At 50.2% G+C, this 15,981-nt stretch overlaps 6 protein-coding genes across 6 annotated transcripts; 2 read left to right on the top strand and 4 right to left on the bottom strand.

Annotated features, from left to right (window-relative positions):
* Window positions 1-359: 359 nt before the first annotated feature.
* Window positions 360-1,550, bottom strand: trm10 (tRNA (guanine(9)-N(1))-methyltransferase; the record flags this gene model as incomplete). Its single annotated transcript, XM_033559341.1, has 1 exon — window positions 360-1,550. The coding sequence occupies one exon, from the start codon at window positions 1,548-1,550 to the stop codon at window positions 360-362; it is 1,191 nt and encodes a 396-aa protein (XP_033415232.1).
* A 267-nt stretch (window positions 1,551-1,817) lies between these two features.
* On the top strand, window positions 1,818-2,322 carry ALT_1881 (putative NADH-ubiquinone oxidoreductase subunit GRIM-19; the record flags this gene model as incomplete). Its single annotated transcript, XM_089599225.1, has 3 exons — window positions 1,818-1,856; window positions 1,940-2,199; window positions 2,274-2,322. The coding sequence occupies 3 exons, from the start codon at window positions 1,818-1,820 to the stop codon at window positions 2,320-2,322; spliced, it is 348 nt and encodes a 115-aa protein (XP_089456371.1).
* Window positions 2,323-2,816: 494 nt separating this feature from the next.
* ALT_1880 (karyopherin MSN5) lies at window positions 2,817-7,057 on the bottom strand (the record flags this gene model as incomplete). Its single annotated transcript, XM_033559339.2, has 11 exons — window positions 2,817-3,490; window positions 3,550-4,148; window positions 4,213-4,340; window positions 4,397-4,655; window positions 4,711-4,814; window positions 4,870-5,094; window positions 5,149-5,220; window positions 5,271-5,395; window positions 5,448-5,919; window positions 5,976-6,164; window positions 6,227-7,057. 11 exons carry the CDS (start codon window positions 7,055-7,057, stop codon window positions 2,817-2,819), a joined length of 3,678 nt encoding a protein of 1,225 aa, XP_033415230.1.
* Window positions 7,058-9,072: 2,015 nt separating this feature from the next.
* Window positions 9,073-9,957, bottom strand: ALT_1879 (COG1/VPS51 family protein; the record flags this gene model as incomplete). The annotated part of the gene is made up of 1 exon (XM_033559338.1): window positions 9,073-9,957. One exon carries the CDS (start codon window positions 9,955-9,957, stop codon window positions 9,073-9,075), a length of 885 nt encoding a protein of 294 aa, XP_033415229.1.
* Window positions 9,958-10,225: 268 nt separating this feature from the next.
* On the top strand, window positions 10,226-10,975 carry ALT_1878 (OB fold domain-containing protein; the record flags this gene model as incomplete). Its single annotated transcript, XM_033559337.2, has 1 exon — window positions 10,226-10,975. The coding sequence occupies one exon, from the start codon at window positions 10,226-10,228 to the stop codon at window positions 10,973-10,975; it is 750 nt and encodes a 249-aa protein (XP_033415228.2).
* A 407-nt stretch (window positions 10,976-11,382) lies between these two features.
* Window positions 11,383-15,755, bottom strand: ALT_1877 (SKI complex subunit tetratricopeptide repeat protein SKI3; the record flags this gene model as incomplete). Its single annotated transcript, XM_033559336.2, has 3 exons — window positions 11,383-15,325; window positions 15,382-15,582; window positions 15,640-15,755. 3 exons carry the CDS (start codon window positions 15,753-15,755, stop codon window positions 11,383-11,385), a joined length of 4,260 nt encoding a protein of 1,419 aa, XP_033415227.1.
* Between the last annotated feature and the right edge of the window lie 226 nt (window positions 15,756-15,981).

Here is a 15,981-nt window from a genome sequence, read left to right as displayed (position 1 = left end):
ATGAAATTTCAGCAGCAGATCTCTTTTCCTGAGAACTAATTGTGTTGAACGACTGGCTTTTGTGATGCTCGTCCTTGCAAAAGGAAAATCACCACATGTTTTCTTTCTGTTGATCTGCCGTCATCGATCGGCTCCTGTGGCAACCAGTGTGGCGCAGTACTGTGGCTGTGCTATCAACTGGCAGATGAGACTAGCCGTATATGGAGTATGGTAGGCATAACTATTGGAATAAGGATCGGACATTTACCATTAACACGCATCATTGTTTGGATAGTTAGATCATTCAAACATTAGTGGTGTACATGGCATAACAGCACAGGATATATGCAGGGTTTAAGTTGCCTGTGCAAAAACACAGGTCACTCTTTGCCAGCTTCGCCAGCTTCTTCCGCAGCATCTTCTCCATCCGGCCCGGCTTCCACAGGTTCGGCACTCTCCCGTGGTGTTTGATCTTCAGACTGGTGGTCTGCTGATTTCAACTTGCCCCCTTTCCTTTGAGGAATTACTTGAATAAATGCTTTCCCCCAGTCACCCAGCTCCAGCCACCGAATCATAATCTCCACGACATGGTTCGTTGCCAGTACCTGACGGTGAGCCATCTGAATGTATTCTCCGATGGGTAGCTTGGCGGTCTTGATGCCCTTGGCTACTGCGGATTTATAGCAGATGCCCTTGTGGCGGTTCTTATCCACCAAACCTCCAATGATATATGTGCTGTAGGGCTTCAATTCTGTCAAGATGTTGGGACTGTCGCTGCTGAGGTACACAATCTCTCCGTCCTCAGGCTTCGCGTCCGCCTTATCAGCGAAAACGCCTGCCAGTTGGCCGCCTTTAGGTCCTTGCATCCACTCCTTTGCCATCTCGGCAGCTTCGGCGAAGTCCTCCTGCAAAAACCGAACGCCTTTCCAGTTCTCGTGGGTCTTTCCCAGCACCGTATCGAAGCGCTCCTTGAGCAACTTGTTGAATGATGAAACGACGAGGTGCGAGCGGAAGGGGGCCCTACTATTATCGGAGTAAGACCGCGTAAGCTGCGCACCGAGGGATACCCGTTCCTTGTCCAGCATCAAATCGTCGTAACTGCAGTCTAGCACGAGTGTGACTGGGAGCAGAGTTGACCGTTGGAACTTCTTTTGTGTAGGCTCGAATGTCTTTCGAGTTTCTTCTGTAGCCTCTGCGCCCTCTTGTTTCGCGTGTTCCAAAGCGGCTCGTCTTCGTTCCCTTTTTGCGACCAGCTTCTCTTTGCGTTTCACTTTCCGCTGTTCCCTCATTGCTTCCCAGTGCTCTTTTCGTTTGAGTTTCTTCAATTGATTCTTGGACAATGTGGGTGGTGCCTCTTTTCCGTGTGCTTCTTGTCCCTCTTCGTCTCCAGCTTGCTCTGCATCGTTCTCATTCCCATTGTTTGACGGTGAGGCATGGTTGTCGGCATCCGCACTCTCAGCGTCATCGTCGCGGACAGCTCCCACAGCGCCGGTCATGGCGGGCTCTGATTCCTCCTGCGCTTCGTCGTGGTTTAGTTTGGGGTATTTTCTAGGCCGCTCGTCATCCTCCATCTTCGATCAATCCAGGAAAGACAAAATACGAGTGATCGAAGCTCTGTCGTAGTGAGACTCAAAATAATCTATCGCGCTCTAATGTACTACACTTGAGGGGAAACCCAAAATCGGAAAAAGCCCTCTCGCAACCAATCACAGCACCCGTAGCCCTCATTACTCAATCCCGATCGCCCTCACGTGACCTACACTCCAACTTCATCCGCCAGCATCACCAGCCAATCCTCCATACGCTCGTTCTAAAGCTCTCCAATCCTAGTCGTCACAATGCCTCAGGATATGCCCCCATCGGGGGGCTATGCGCCTGTACAGTACAAGGCAAGTCCCCATTTGCAAATTCCCCCAGCGCAATAAACCCAATTCACCGATCGAACTAACCCAAACCACAGCGCAACCTCCCTGCCCGCGGCTTCCGGCCCATCTACTACCTCGTTGGAATGCACCTCTTCATGGCCTACGGCTACTACAAGCTCTTCTACGGTATCCGCGAACAGCACGAGCTCGCCCGCGAGAAGATCTGGTCCCGGCTGCACCTGGTCCCGCTGCTCCAGGCGGAGGAAGATCGAGACCAGGTCCGCAGACATTTTGCCGACAAGGCCCGTGAGAAGGAACTCCTGGGTACGGAGAGCAAGGTCTACAACTCTGATCGGTATGTGAAACCCATGGGATTGAAAGTGGTGTTGTGCATTTTCTCTGACCTTGTTTCTCTTGCGTCTGCCTTAGCTTCGTTCGTCCTACTTTCGTCTATACCCCTACCAAGGTCACTCAATAAATGAAATGATATTTGTTACGAGCTGTGGTGCCAGGCTCAGTCGTCTCTCTACTGCGCCAGATGCATGATTCTGGTGCCATTATACGATTCCGAGGGCATTGAGTGGTGCATTAAATGCCGCTTGTCTTAGCCGTGTTTCACGGGAGTCAGAGATGTCTGGGGAGTCTTCAAGAAAAATGTGCCCTGTAGATATATTGCCTCTGGGGAGTTTACCTAGTTTTGCAATGCATTTAGTTTCTTTTCGCCCTTACACGCTTGCCTTTGCGTCGAGTCCAACAGATGTGTCATGTCAGCCTGTGGCTGCTATGTGAAACTTTTAAGTCGAATAGAAAGCGATCGATTTAGCTCTATCATTTTGATGTCATTGAAAGGGTAATTATAGGAGAAAAATAAGTACAAGCAGGGATTACGAATCGAGCCTCCCATCCTCTAGTACTGTACAGGACGAGTAGTTCCGAACATGTAAGAAGAGAGCCAGTCGCTGGCGGACGGCTCTAACCAAACATGTCGGCAACACCACCCAAATCAGGTCCGTCATTGATGTCAACTTTGCTGATTTGTTGGCCTTCCATCTCGTTGCTCATATATCTCTCTTGCAAGGCACTCCGTGCCTTGCGGCGTTCTTCCCGGGAGCCCAAGATCTTGCCTTGCTCGGCAATACTCACGCCCCTGAGGCCTTCAAGAAGGTCTAGCACGAGCGCACGTTGCTGCCGCGCTGCCGTTGATCGTAGAAGCGCGGCTTCCGTACTTGCCACCCGTTGTTCATCCATTCCAGGAAGGCTGAGGATCACCGAGCGTGGTGTTGGGCTACTCGAGCCATAGAGAACCCAAATTGAGGCGATCAGCTGGGCTAAGTCTTTCTGCATGTCAACAAAGTAAGGCTCATGCACGGATGTAATGCAGGCCTTGAGAACCTCCGAGGAAATGAACTCGCGGATCGTGACTATAGTTGGGCTGTGATTTGGAGGCGCGAAGTCCTGCAAGATCGATCGAATAACACGAGTGATGATGCTACAGCATCTCGTATCCCGCATGCGAAGCGCATGTGTACAGAAGAGCATGACAGGTTCGAATATTTCCGGCGAAGAAAGAACAAAGTGCCGAATCGAGTCGGAAAGTGCTGGAGGTGGCTGCGGCGCGCTAGGCTCAGCTGGCTCCTCGTCCGGATCTACAATGGATGTCAGTCTTATGTCCTGCAACAAATTGTCATGATGTCAGATCACGCACCGCCTCTCTGCGGATCCAAAAGACTTGCTACCATGAGCACCGCAGAATAAGTCAGCTGGCGAAGGATACTTTCTGACTTCATTTCGTCAGTCAAATCCCCGTCCGCAAGTCCCTCTTTGCGTTGCTCGATAAGGTCCCATTCCGCTGTGACTTTCCTGTCAATGTTGGTAAAGAGCGTTGCCAACATAGGAGGAAGGAACTGTGCTCGGAAACGGACAGGGCAATCGTCGATCAAGCACCTGGAAATATTGAGGAGAACAGAGAATTGGTGTGAGGATAAATGGGGTGAGTCCTTAAAGAGAGCTTGCGAGAGAGGTCCTGGAAGTTCTGCAAACCCATAGAAATGCTCTCTCAGTCTGCTCATGCTGAACAGCATTGAGTAGCAGGATTCCCGGACAGCCCGAACCTTACCTCGAACGGAGGAAGCGAACCCTTCGAGCGAAGACCGCGATGCAGTGATCTTCGCATAGAACTCGTCGCGGCTGCCAGTAGATATGCCTGCCTGCCAGAACCGGTCGGTCAGAATACGTTCGACGACCCCTCGCATATCATCAGGCAGGCCACCCCAGTTCGCCGGATTGTGGAAGGCATGAGCATTACTGCCGAAAATATGTCAGCTAAGCAACTCTAACGGCACGGTGTACTTGCCTGACAAGCTGTAACAATACCGGCAAGATGATGGGAATGATGTCGTGCCAGATATTGCACGCAAAATCATAAGCAAGATCGGTCTTCTTCAATTTCTCCGTAGAGACTGCGAGCATGGTCTTGGTTCCCCTCAGAGGCAGTTGCTGGAGTGCGAGTTAGTGTCAAAGTTGGGTCCTGAATGTGGGCATAGACTCAGTACCTGAAACTTTCTCGTCATAGTTTCCTGAATCTGCTTCCCCTCATTATCCAGCGGGACTGCGGACCAGTCTTCCAGCTTCTGCGCTTGGTTCTTTCGCATATAGGGCCCAACATTTTGCAGCCCAAGCATGTCACAGAAGCCCTCAAACGAGGAGCTTGTGCTCCGAAATTCTTCTTCTTGCCAGGCCTGCCTGATAGGTTCCAGAAAGGACTTCAGCCGGGTTTCACGCAGATATGGATCGACGTTGTTGGCACGTTGCCTAACTAGTTAGTCCAGAGCTACAGGGACGAAAGGAGGATTCGAGGTGTCCATACATGATAATCAGGAGGATTGAGGTATGCTCCATGTGGAGTTTGTCGTCCACCCGGTTGGCCATGGTGATTTCCTTGATTTTCGGCTCCAGCAGATCGTAGAATGTCTTCCAATTTCTTGTTAGGAAATACGTATCCCAAAGGCGCTGAAATACAACTCACAGAGAAATAGTCAGCATAGCGCATAGCCAGACGTCGGAGTTCATGGCTGGCCAGACCATGTAGTTCCTTCACAGCTTCCGAGTAAGCCGGGTATTCAACCAAGTCAGGAAGACGAGTCATGAGAATATGCTCAAGGACTTTAAGTGAAAAGCTGGGATTCTTGTCAAGAGCCCTCGATGAGATGTCAACGATAAGCTTGATGATACGCTGTTTCAAAATAGGGTCCTTCAATAAGAGTTAGTCAAGTAGTCAAGGATGAAGCACAAGATAGAGGCGAACCTCGTAGTTCCTCTGCATCAGACTCAAAGCCCATGTCTCAAGCGCGCTTTCCAAGTCTATTCGTTTCTGCTCCTGTGCATTGTGTTAGAACCGCAAAAGTGCCGACATTGCAAGTAACATACGTCCTGTTGAGGCATTTTGCCATGAGCTGAAACCCATTTGTTATAACCCTTGAGTGTAGCTTCCACAACAGCGAATTGAGTGTCGGCGCGCATCAACGGAAGAGAGTTCTTGGAGAACGTTTTCACTGACGTCTAAGTTAGCATAGGCACTCACCGGCAGAAACCGCCACAACTCACCGTCAAATGGCTCAACCCCATTGTAGAGATTGTCCAAGTTTGCATCAACGCCCGCGAGAATATGAGGAATAGCATCTTGTGGTCTTTTCTGAACAATAGTCTCGATGATCGACGAGCAATATCTTCTGTAGTTTCCAACAAAAGCATGCCGTTCTGGGACTGTATCAATGTCTTCATTCAGAAAGACTACTGTAGGATTATCAGAGTCCGCCGGTAGTGATTCCCAGCGGATCAGTCGTTCAGTACATATGCTAAGCAAAGGGGGAATCAACCCAGTTACCAGATCGGTGTTCCCGATCCTCTCGGAGGCAAGTAGTTTGCACCATACGTGAAGGACAGGTATCGACACGGTCAAGCTTTGGTTCTGAATGACGCTGATCAGGAGGTGGAAAAAGAAAGTGAGGTTCATGCCATGTGCGGTCTCAAAAGAGAAGCCCTTCTCCTCAAGGAACCCCGCAAGGTACGAGAGCATCTACCGCGCAGATTAGCACGAGATCATGGCAGCCATCTGGGTCGAGAAGCTCTTACCTCGGATAGTTTCTTCGAAATCGTGTACCTAGTATCATCGATGTCGTCGGGTTCAACGACGGACCACTCGTACAATTTCTGTAAAAGAGTCAAGTACTCTGTTTCGTACATCAAGTGCACAAGAGGCTGGAAGTCTTCGATTTCGAAATTCGACCTGCTATAAAGAGCATGCAGTGCTTCGACGGCAGCCTGGATAAATAGTTCAGCATCGCTCGTGTAGTGCTGCTGGGAAAAGGTCGAGGTGTCCTTACCAACAACACCTGCTCATCGCTGCAGGTAAGAGACCTTGCGATACTCGAGACACAATTTGCGGATATGATGGCCTTGGGAATTGCCCAGACCAAGATGGACTTCAATGTTGCAAGAGCTTTGAGCGCTGCGTCTCTGGCCTGCGTGGAAGCTCGCAGGTTCTCAACACAGTAGATAAGGAACTCGCATGTCCTTGCGAGCCAGCCCTCGGTCCCACACCGAAGCTCAACATGGTGCTCGCGCTTTGGATAGATTTCCTCAAAAACTGACAGCGGTGTGCATATCTCCACTAGGGCTCTGTTAAGATCTGTTCCTCGCAAGGATGAGACAGTGTCTTCGCGGTAGAAGATGTCTTCTGACAATGTTTCCAGAATAGACAGAACAAGTTCTTTGTGTACAAGACTGGCTCCCCAAAACTGCACAAGAATCTCGTCCATTGCCAACCAGTCCAGGCCCCAGCTTCTCTTAGCAATCTCTGCCCATAACTGCGGGAGCTTGTTGCGGTAATAGGCCGGGTCCTCTGGCCGGATTGACTCAGCAAGCTTGAGAACAAAGTCTCTAAGGATAGCCACCTGATCTGCGGAGGTGAAAGACGTGTGACGCAGAACATGATCCAAGAGCGTTAAGCCAAAATAGCGGACCAAGGGAGTGTTTTCTACCTGTGAAGCCAGAAGGAACCCATTACGAGCAGCTAGCTTGCTTTCCTTTTGGGACTCCACAAAGGTCAGGGCTTGCCTGCGGAGCTCATTTGTCGACGAAGGGCTATGGATGAGCTCCAGTGCCCGAACGAGGTCAGCCATGCCGCCTTCTGAGAGCTCATCTTGGGCGGCCATTCCGTTCGACCTGTCCAGAGACCAATGGTGGTCACTATATAATGATGGGCTCAGAAAAGGAAGGAAGGTCTCAGTGTCCCACTGGATTCTTTAAGCGCTCACTTCCAATTCAGGCTGCACTAACAATTCCTGCATCATTCACGCTTTCTGCGCAGTCTTCTCCTTTCTTTAGAATTGTTCCCGGAAAAAGAACAATAAACGAGTGGTTTTGATGTTGTTTGTATGGCGGGCAGAATGACCACGGCGATTCACCGATTCTGCCCTCCGCAGATGCCTGCCTAAAGACGAGTGAGATCTGCGTCTGCCTTTATTTCTCTCTCTTTCTCCAAGATCACGTGAGGAACGTAGTTACCCTCACACCTCGACGGTACCTCGAGGTCTTATCGTTTAACTTCGTATACCCTTATATTGTGCTTGAGGCGGGAGGGAGTTGTTGGATGGATTCCTTGGAGAAAGCGGGAAGACCCAAAATTGCCAAAGAAAGCTTCAGAAAAATTCCACGCGCTCCCGCTCCAATCACCACACCGACTCGGAGGGGGCCAGCTTCACAATCACACCGCTTACAACGACAGCTTGCTACTTTACAATATACGATTGACCGTCAGAAGCGTGTACTCAATGCTATCGTGACGCCTCGATGGCATTGACACGGTGGTTGATAATACAGCATACTGGGTTGTTACACGAAAATTTGTAGAATAATATACCTAGTGTACTATGGCCATGGGACTTGAGTGTAGTGATCTATAATCAAGGAATACAAAATGAAGCTGGATGCACTTCCTGAATAGGCAATCTAAATAATGTACAGGCGTACCAAATGAAACAAGAATTCATGGAGTGGTAGAAAACCAAGGGCTGTTTAACGAGGCAGATCCCCAGCAAACAAATACTTTCATGCCATAGCGAGCTTGCCTTTGAAAGCAAATTATCTATAGATGAAATGTAAGTCAGCCTAGTGACTAAAGGGTAGGGGTGATAAGATTGAGAACCACTGAATATGCTGACAGGATGACTGCCGGCTTGATTATATAACATCCTACTCAATAAACACGCTATTTTCATGAACTTCTAGCAGGGACGCCCCGCCTAGCGCTAGGGTAGTGATATGCAACCAATCTCATGTAGAAATCTCTGGCGAGAAGCTATTGGCTCGCTTTGTGACCTCAAGGTGCGGTGCGCAGATCTTAAGAGGATGAGGTGGGCGAGGTGTACACAAGTTCTCCACTGTTGTTGGCATTTTACTAGCGTAGGCGATACCATGATCTCAGAAGGTGTTGGGTTCACGGACATCAACGTGTGCCTGGATAGTAAGCCTAACATGCTGCGTGCGCAGGCCGAGCGATGAGACATGAACCAATCTCAAGGTTGCTGCAAAGGTGCAGCCCACTTCAGCACTCGACCAGTCTATGTCTATGAGGTCCCACATCTAAGCCAGCATAGATAAGTGCATAAGCCAAGCATATACAAATGCATGGATCCCACAATAGATGACTGCATGAAGTATGCATAGATTCGAGTACAAGGTCAAGGCATTGTTTGAGGCTGTACGCACAATGCCCCAGCTTCATGGTGTGCAACGCTTCGCTCCGAACAGGCCAATCCCTCAGTTAGGATTATATGGCTGGTCTTTGCTAGTCTCAGCGACCAGCGCGCGTTACCGTCAGGGTGTGCAATCGGCGGTCACATAGGTTCATAAGCAGTACATATTCACGGGACTAATGCGTCTGAGCTGCCATCACGCCAGCTGAATGTCCTCATGGTCCTTGTGGATGAAGCTGATTCCTGATTCCGAAGGCATCCTGATGGTGAATCGAGAAAGCACGAGTTGACTTAGCATGGAAACACACGTCCCAGTTGCCCCTGTGCATGTAAGGATTGATTGAGAGGTGTCAATGCAAGATGATCGAGTCGTGATTTGTAAACGGGCACAATGTATGCTCATATGCGGGAAGAAGAGGTCTTGATCTCATTCAACACAATTCATTCCGTGAGAGACGGTTCTTCTCGATTCCTCAAGGGGTCTCATCGCGTTTCATGACCTTCTCGCAAGCTTGACGAATCTCAGCCACCCCTTTAACGCCCTCCCACCTATCAAGCAGGTTCCGTATCTGCTCCCAATCATTGGTGGCCTCCTCCTCCTTGCCCTCGGACAGAAGCTTCTCTAGCCGACTTGATGCTCCAAGAACCCATTGTACCGTTTCCTTCTCTGCCTTCCCGCGGCCCGTTCCATCTGTAGCCTTGGCCTCTCGTATGCGCCGCTGCTGCTCTTCGCCTTCCTGTATCAGACTTGTGGCAGTTTCGGCCACAAACGCAATGGCCGGACCAAGAGTCTTCGTCATAGTCAGAGGAGCGCCACGCTCGTCCATACTTCGGCGCATCTTGCCAATGGTTTCCACAGCCCGGATCAGCTTCGAGTAGTTGTCATAGACAAGGGCCTTGCGTTCACTGTCAAGTGTTTTGATATCGCCAACAAGAGTATTTTCCGCCTTTAGCACAGTCGCCAATGACGAAGTAGCCAACAGATGAGTAACGTAACGTTGAGGGTCGAAGTCCGGACTATCCAATTCTGTTCCTGTAGCTACCACTGACGACGGACTGGACATGTCCCCGGCATCGGTGTGTCTGGGGATGCTCCGGGAGCGAAAGTTGCTTCCATTGCCCGAGGGATCAGCAGCGGAAGGCCTTAAATTGTAATAGTCCCGAAGTGCGGTGCGATTGCGTCTTGGATGGAGAGATGGAGAGACGGCTCGGGCTGTAGACGGCGTAGACGAGGCACTTAGGCCTCCGCCGACATTCGTGTTCAAAGTGTCAAGAGAGGGACGGCGTGATGACGCTGGTGTGGGTGAGTGTGCGCGAGAGGAAGCAATCGACGGACGGGGAGATGAGAGTGTCGACATTATGAAGGCAGGGCAGGATGAGATAGCGGGAGAAAGAGGCCAAAGTGATGGTGAAATGATATAACTGTCGCGGGGAGAAATATAAACGATAGGGGACGGAGTTAAGCAGTGGTCCGTGCTTTACCCAAACTAAATCCCATCAGAAACTGAGAATAGCTTCAACTTTCAGATATTGATCGGCTTGCAATATGTGCAATCAATATAAGCATGACACGATTTATATATACGCCTACATCTGCTGATTGACTTAGTACAGTCTGTACCCACGATGGCGAACATTCAAGCGCAGATATCTGCCGAACTACTCAACAGCAAATCCCTCCGCGTCTCCCATTCCTGGCTGAATAACTTCATCTCCTCATCGACAGCATCTCAGCGCAATGTCCCGCTCTCGGCCATAGTTCGGACCGCTCTATTTCGTATTCTTGCTTCAGATCTCAGAGAGTCGCTGTCAACAAGGACGCCATCGTCCCTACTCCCCGTTGACATATTCGATACCTCCGTTCAAGAAAGGCGTCTACAAGGTCCAATCCCTTTGCAAATCGTGGATATAGAAGACATCGGAACAAGTTTATGGAGTCAAGTCGAAGCGATTGAGCGTATTGAACGCGGCGAGGCTATTCGAGGGCGCGAGATCGTGCGGACAGTCAACGTGGACGAAGACAGTGAGGAGCGCGCAGCACGTGCTGGTAATAACAGGACCGCAAATTCAGCAGCAAGCGGAGCTGGAAGCACTAGCAACGGTCCTCATCGATTGATACTACAGGATGCGGCAGGGACTCGAGCTGTAGGTATCGAGCTGAAACGCGTCGAAGGCATTGGGCTGGGTAAGATACCTATTGGCGCGAAACTCCTGCTGCGTGATGCGACGGTCGCCCGGGGTATGATTTTACTGACGCCTGAATGCGTAACCCTGCTTGGAGGCAAGATTGAGACCTTGGACCAAGCCTGGAAAGAGGGAAGGAAGGCCAAGTTAACGGCTCGGATTACTGAGATGGAAAGGTCGCAGGCGTTGTGACCACAAACATAATATTCAACGGGCACTGAAGTGGCACGTCCGGAGACCTAGTGAATTTCTCTGCACGAGTTCCGTTTATGAAGAAGGCAGGCCTGGGTGGCCCCTATCATAATACTCGGTCGTGCCAGTGGCTTTGTCCATCAGAGTAGATTGTATGCTTTTCCTCCATGTGGATGTCTTTGTCCATTGGCGGTCTTGCTGGAACCGAGGGAGGGTGTCGCTAATTCTACAGGAATGGCGACAGTCTAAGCTTGCTATGACTCTACCTTGACCGCAAAAATGAGGCCTCCTTTACTCTAAAAGAATGGTCATAGCATTGACTGATCATGTACGCAAGGTACGTATTTCTAAACATCTAAAGTGTCTAATATCTACAGTACAAACATTCCCTCGGGCCGTCAAAGGGGTTAGACTAATTCTGACACAGCGTACTTGAGCTCTTCCCAGCCAGATTGCTTCCATGGTGCGACCATAATCGCCTTGATGGCATCACCTGCCTTGCCAGTCTGTGTATACGCTTCACAGAGGTCGACAGCATCCAGATTGCTCCGTGGTGGAACGCTTCGCAATGCTCTGTCAACAGCCATCTCAGCGGGATACAGTTCCTGGGATGCAGCTGCTAGCTCCTGCCACCCTTGTGGCTGACCTGGCGACCTCATGACGGCAGCCGTAGCCTCCCCAAGGCGCCTGAGGTCCTCCGAAAGTTGGGAATCCTCAATCAAGCCCAAAGTAGAGATCCCCGTCAACAGCTTAGTCAACTTAATCCGGTCGTGGATATCAATATCATCTCTCGTGATCATGTTCTGAAGATCTGAAGCAACTGCTTCAATGACGTCCTTGTCCTCATCTAGTAGCGCGATAGTTCCCAAAAGTGACACCGCTCCAACATGGTCAGGGTGTTCTTCCACACAGTCAAACAGCTGCTGGCGCGCCACGGTCCGCTCCTCGTCACCACCCTTGGCCCACAGAACCTGTGCTAGGAGACATACCACCTCCGGTGCATTGTCTGCCTCTTGCAGGGCGTCACGGAACATGTCAATCGCGTTATCCATTGACTTCAAGTAATAATGCGCCAGTCCAGCAGTGAGATGAGCTGACAGACGTAGTTTTCTGTTGGCCTCCGGGTCGAATTTCTCTGCGTCTTCCTCGCCAGACAGGGTAAGGGCCATTTCCGCTTTCTCTACTGCTTGTTCAAATTCTTGGCGTGCAAGGAGAACACGAGCCATATCTGCATTCGACTGTGCATATCTAGAGAGCGAAGAGGTCGATTCAGACACCTCATATTCCGCTTCGACGCCAGAACAGACGACGTGCAAGCTAGTCTCCGCATCTGAGAGCTCGCCAATTCTCTCGGCCATGAGAGCGGTAAGATGCATAAACTGTAAGTTGGACGGGTCTTGAGAGGAAAGTTGCAGGAGCGCGAACAATGGCTGAATGAGCTGCGATATCTCGTTCGATGCTGAAGAGTCTGAGATGAGGCGGTCGAACAAGGTAAGCGTGTACTGGCGTCTCGGCAATGTGGATGAGGAGTTGGAGATGTCGAAGGCATGCTCAAAAAGACCTCTTGCTTCATGTGGGTCCCCAAATAGCAAAGCCAGGAACCCTTGGCCAACCCAAGCCAGAGAGTAGTCCGGATCGGTGGATTGCGCGCGCGTGAAAGCTTCATTGGCGAGTTGGATATCATTGTGAATGAGGTAAAGCGTTCCTAAGTTTGTCCAAACTTGTGCGCTTCTCTCGTTCAGATGCAAGCTTCTCACAAAAGCATGCTGGGCAACCTTCGGACTCATATTTGTAGTTGCCACACCCAGGGCGTTCCAAAACTCCGAATTGCCGGCTTCCAATTCAATCGCTCTCTTGAAGCAGCGCATTGCTGTCTTCAGGAACCGGCGTGTCGACTTCTTGCCCTTGTTACCAGAATGCACCTGGACACATCTCAGAGCTCTGTATTCTGCCCAACCCAGATTGTACCAGGCGACTGCTTGAGCATGTACATCTTGCGCCGAGACATGAATAGCTCTCTTGTATGCTAGAATCGAGGCATATATACACTTACTTGACGGACTGATGGTGTCACTATCCTCATCAAGAAGCGACAAACAACCTTGGCCAAGCTCGTCTATTTCGGCGAATATATCGAAAGCCGAGGGCTCAGCTTGAGTTGTAAGCAGCGCCTTCACTTCCTGAACTGGGAACTTGCTCGCCTTTCCTTTGACGTAAGTGAACATAGAGCAGGCGTCGCCAACGGCCTTCCACAGATTGAAAATGTCAACGCGATCCTTCGCAAGCGATGCTGCAACGACTATAGCCTTGCGCGCCAGTTCGACAGAGTCATTGTACAAGCCTGATTCGAGGCTCTTCCAAGAACTTTCTATGAGGGTTTGAAGCAATGCTATAGTCACCCCAAGCTCATTCGGTCGGAACTTCAAAACATCCTCATAGCGCGAGATGGCATCTTCAAATTCACCGAGCTCCCGTTTTACATTTGCGAGCATGTATCTTGCGAACCAAATATGCTCTCTGTCATCGGGTGAAAGAGCTGATTCTAATTGCTGAGCATGATCGAAAGCTTTCGCAGAGGCAATATATCTTCCAGAGTGGTGGTAGCTTTCTCCAAGGCCAACCCACGAATGGTAGTCGCCTGGTGATATTCTCAGAGCGGCTTGGAACGAGACAATGCTTTGGGCATACTGCTGCTTGTTCATTTGAACAGCACCCAAAGCGGCATATGGCCAGCTATAGCCCCTTCTCTTCGAGCCCGGTGAAGGCTTTGCTTTGCCCGAATCAACGACGCGCTGAGCCACGGCTTCAACCAAATCCCATTCCTTTTGGTCTGCGAAGGTCCTCGCGAGCCGTTCAGCAGCTTCGATTTCGGAGGCGGATAATTCGAACGCCTTGTGGAAGCACCTGCGTGCTCGTGTTTTGTCCTTTTTGTAGTCCGCATAGTAGATACCCAAGCTGGTGTATGCAGGGGCAAAGTTGATGTTGGATTGAATGGAACCAAGAAAACTGGCATAAGCACCATTGCGATCCTTGCGCGCAGTTGGTGATGGATCGAGCTCCCATTGACAATAACCTATACGGTAAAGGATCTCACTCTTAAAGTCGCGATTTGGCGACTCCATGTCTTGTAACTCAGCGAACACATCCTGAAGGCCGTGTAGACCAGTCTCAAGGTTCCCATTGAGGGCCTTACACCACGAAAGCTCACCCCTGATCTTGAGGTTAGACGGATCACGCTCTAGAGCACGCTCCAAGAAGTTGACGGCTTCAGCATAATCCTCATCGACCTTGAGAATCAATCCGATGCCCAGCAGACAGGCTGTGGATGTTGGTTTTCTCTGCAGAATCTCTTCGAAGATTTCTTTAGCTTCGGGGTGATACCGAGGGATCTGGTAGTAGATCAAAGAATTCGCCAGTAGGGTTTTTAGGCAATCAGTAGTGTTGACCAGGCTTACCCCTGTCAGCCTGCCGAGATCTGTGATATTTGAGAGACCCTTCCGCGCAACATCCACAACGCTATCGTATTCTTCCAGCGAGAGATACAGCTCACCCATGATGCGATTTGCGACGACTGAGGAGCGACATGCTTCGAGACCTTCCACCATCATTAACAAGCGATCCTGTACAGCCAGCTCGTGATTATCGCCGTTTCCGTTTTCGGTCTCTTCCTCAGTGGGTGTAGATTCCTTCGTATCCTTCGTCTCCTTCGGGAAGGGGGAGAGGTCACTGGCTAAGAAGCCTTTCAGAATCTTCGTAAGACCATCTTCTGGGAAAAACTCGATGAAGTCCTTCAGGAAATTGAGGTCCCACTCCGAGAAGCTCTGTATGTCTTGCCACTCAAGTACAATCTTCCAGGCCAGCTCAAAGGGGTGTTTAATGATGACCATGTCGCGAGCAGCTTGCAAGACCTCAGCACGCTTTTCGTCCTTCTCGGCTGACGGGAGTACAATCAGTATATCATAGGCTCGCTGGAGAAGCTTTTCTTCGTAGGTACGTCGAACTTGGTCATCATGGGTCCAATCCACTATCCCACGGTATAGCTGCTCAAGCTCCCCACGTTTGAAAGCCTCTCTTTTCACCTCCATGGTCACATGATCGATTCTCGCACCGAGTCGGGTCCTTCGCTCTCCAATTTCTCTGTTAATAAACTCCTTTTCTTCCGATTCCGTCATTTCTATGAGGCGGAGGTATGTATGGGAAGGATGTGGTATCCGTCCTTCGAGGTAGCCGTAAAGCGGACTCGTTGGGAGGTGTAGTTCGAGGGCCTTCTTATATTGCGAACGAGTGCCCTGTTTCTTTGCGAACTTGATATATTTGTCCACGACATCCTGGCAACGGTGCTTGTCGTCACTAGGATCAGATTAGCTCTTGTTCTTCGTATATACAGCTCCCAATACAAGACGTACACTTCGGCAAATATCTGACCAAGTCTCAGCGCTGCCTCATGATAAGCATCTAGCTTAAAGCCTCCTTGCTTCTCATAGAGATTGATCAATCCCTGCCATGCTGTCTTGTCGTCGGATTTTGCACGAGTTGCTGCGAGATATGCGCGCTCCGATTCTTCATTTTTGTTTAATTTATCTAGCGCTAGGCCAAGAAAGACGTTTCTAAACGTAGAATTGAGATTAGCTCAAGTCGAATCACAAAGCATGGTCGACACATACGCATGATAGTTTTGAGGCTCTTGCTTCACCACCGCTTTGGCTTTTTCTGCAGCATCTTCAAAATCCCTGGAGTCCAGCGCAATCCGCACTGCCTTCAGAGCCGATTTTGTTGACATGCTGGGCAGCTTACTTCTTTGCCCTGCCGTAATGGCAGCTTTGGATGTGGGTGCCTTTCAGCTGGCTGGCTGTTCAAACGAATAGTGTGATTTGTGGGGAAAGTCAAGCGGGCGATACGTCAGAGGCCGATCCCGTGGTCTCCGTTATCTCGTATTCGTATCACTACCTAGAGAGGTACTTAGTACTCTCCAGGCCGCAACTAAGTGACCTCTGTGATGCTTGCTG

The sequence above is a fragment of the Aspergillus lentulus genome (genome assembly GCF_001445615.1).
Source record: "Aspergillus lentulus DNA, contig: Alt04, strain: IFM 54703, whole genome shotgun sequence".
In the NCBI taxonomy this organism is placed as follows: Eukaryota; Fungi; Ascomycota; class Eurotiomycetes; order Eurotiales; family Aspergillaceae; genus Aspergillus; species Aspergillus lentulus.
This window is presented reverse-complemented; position numbering and strand designations above follow the sequence as displayed.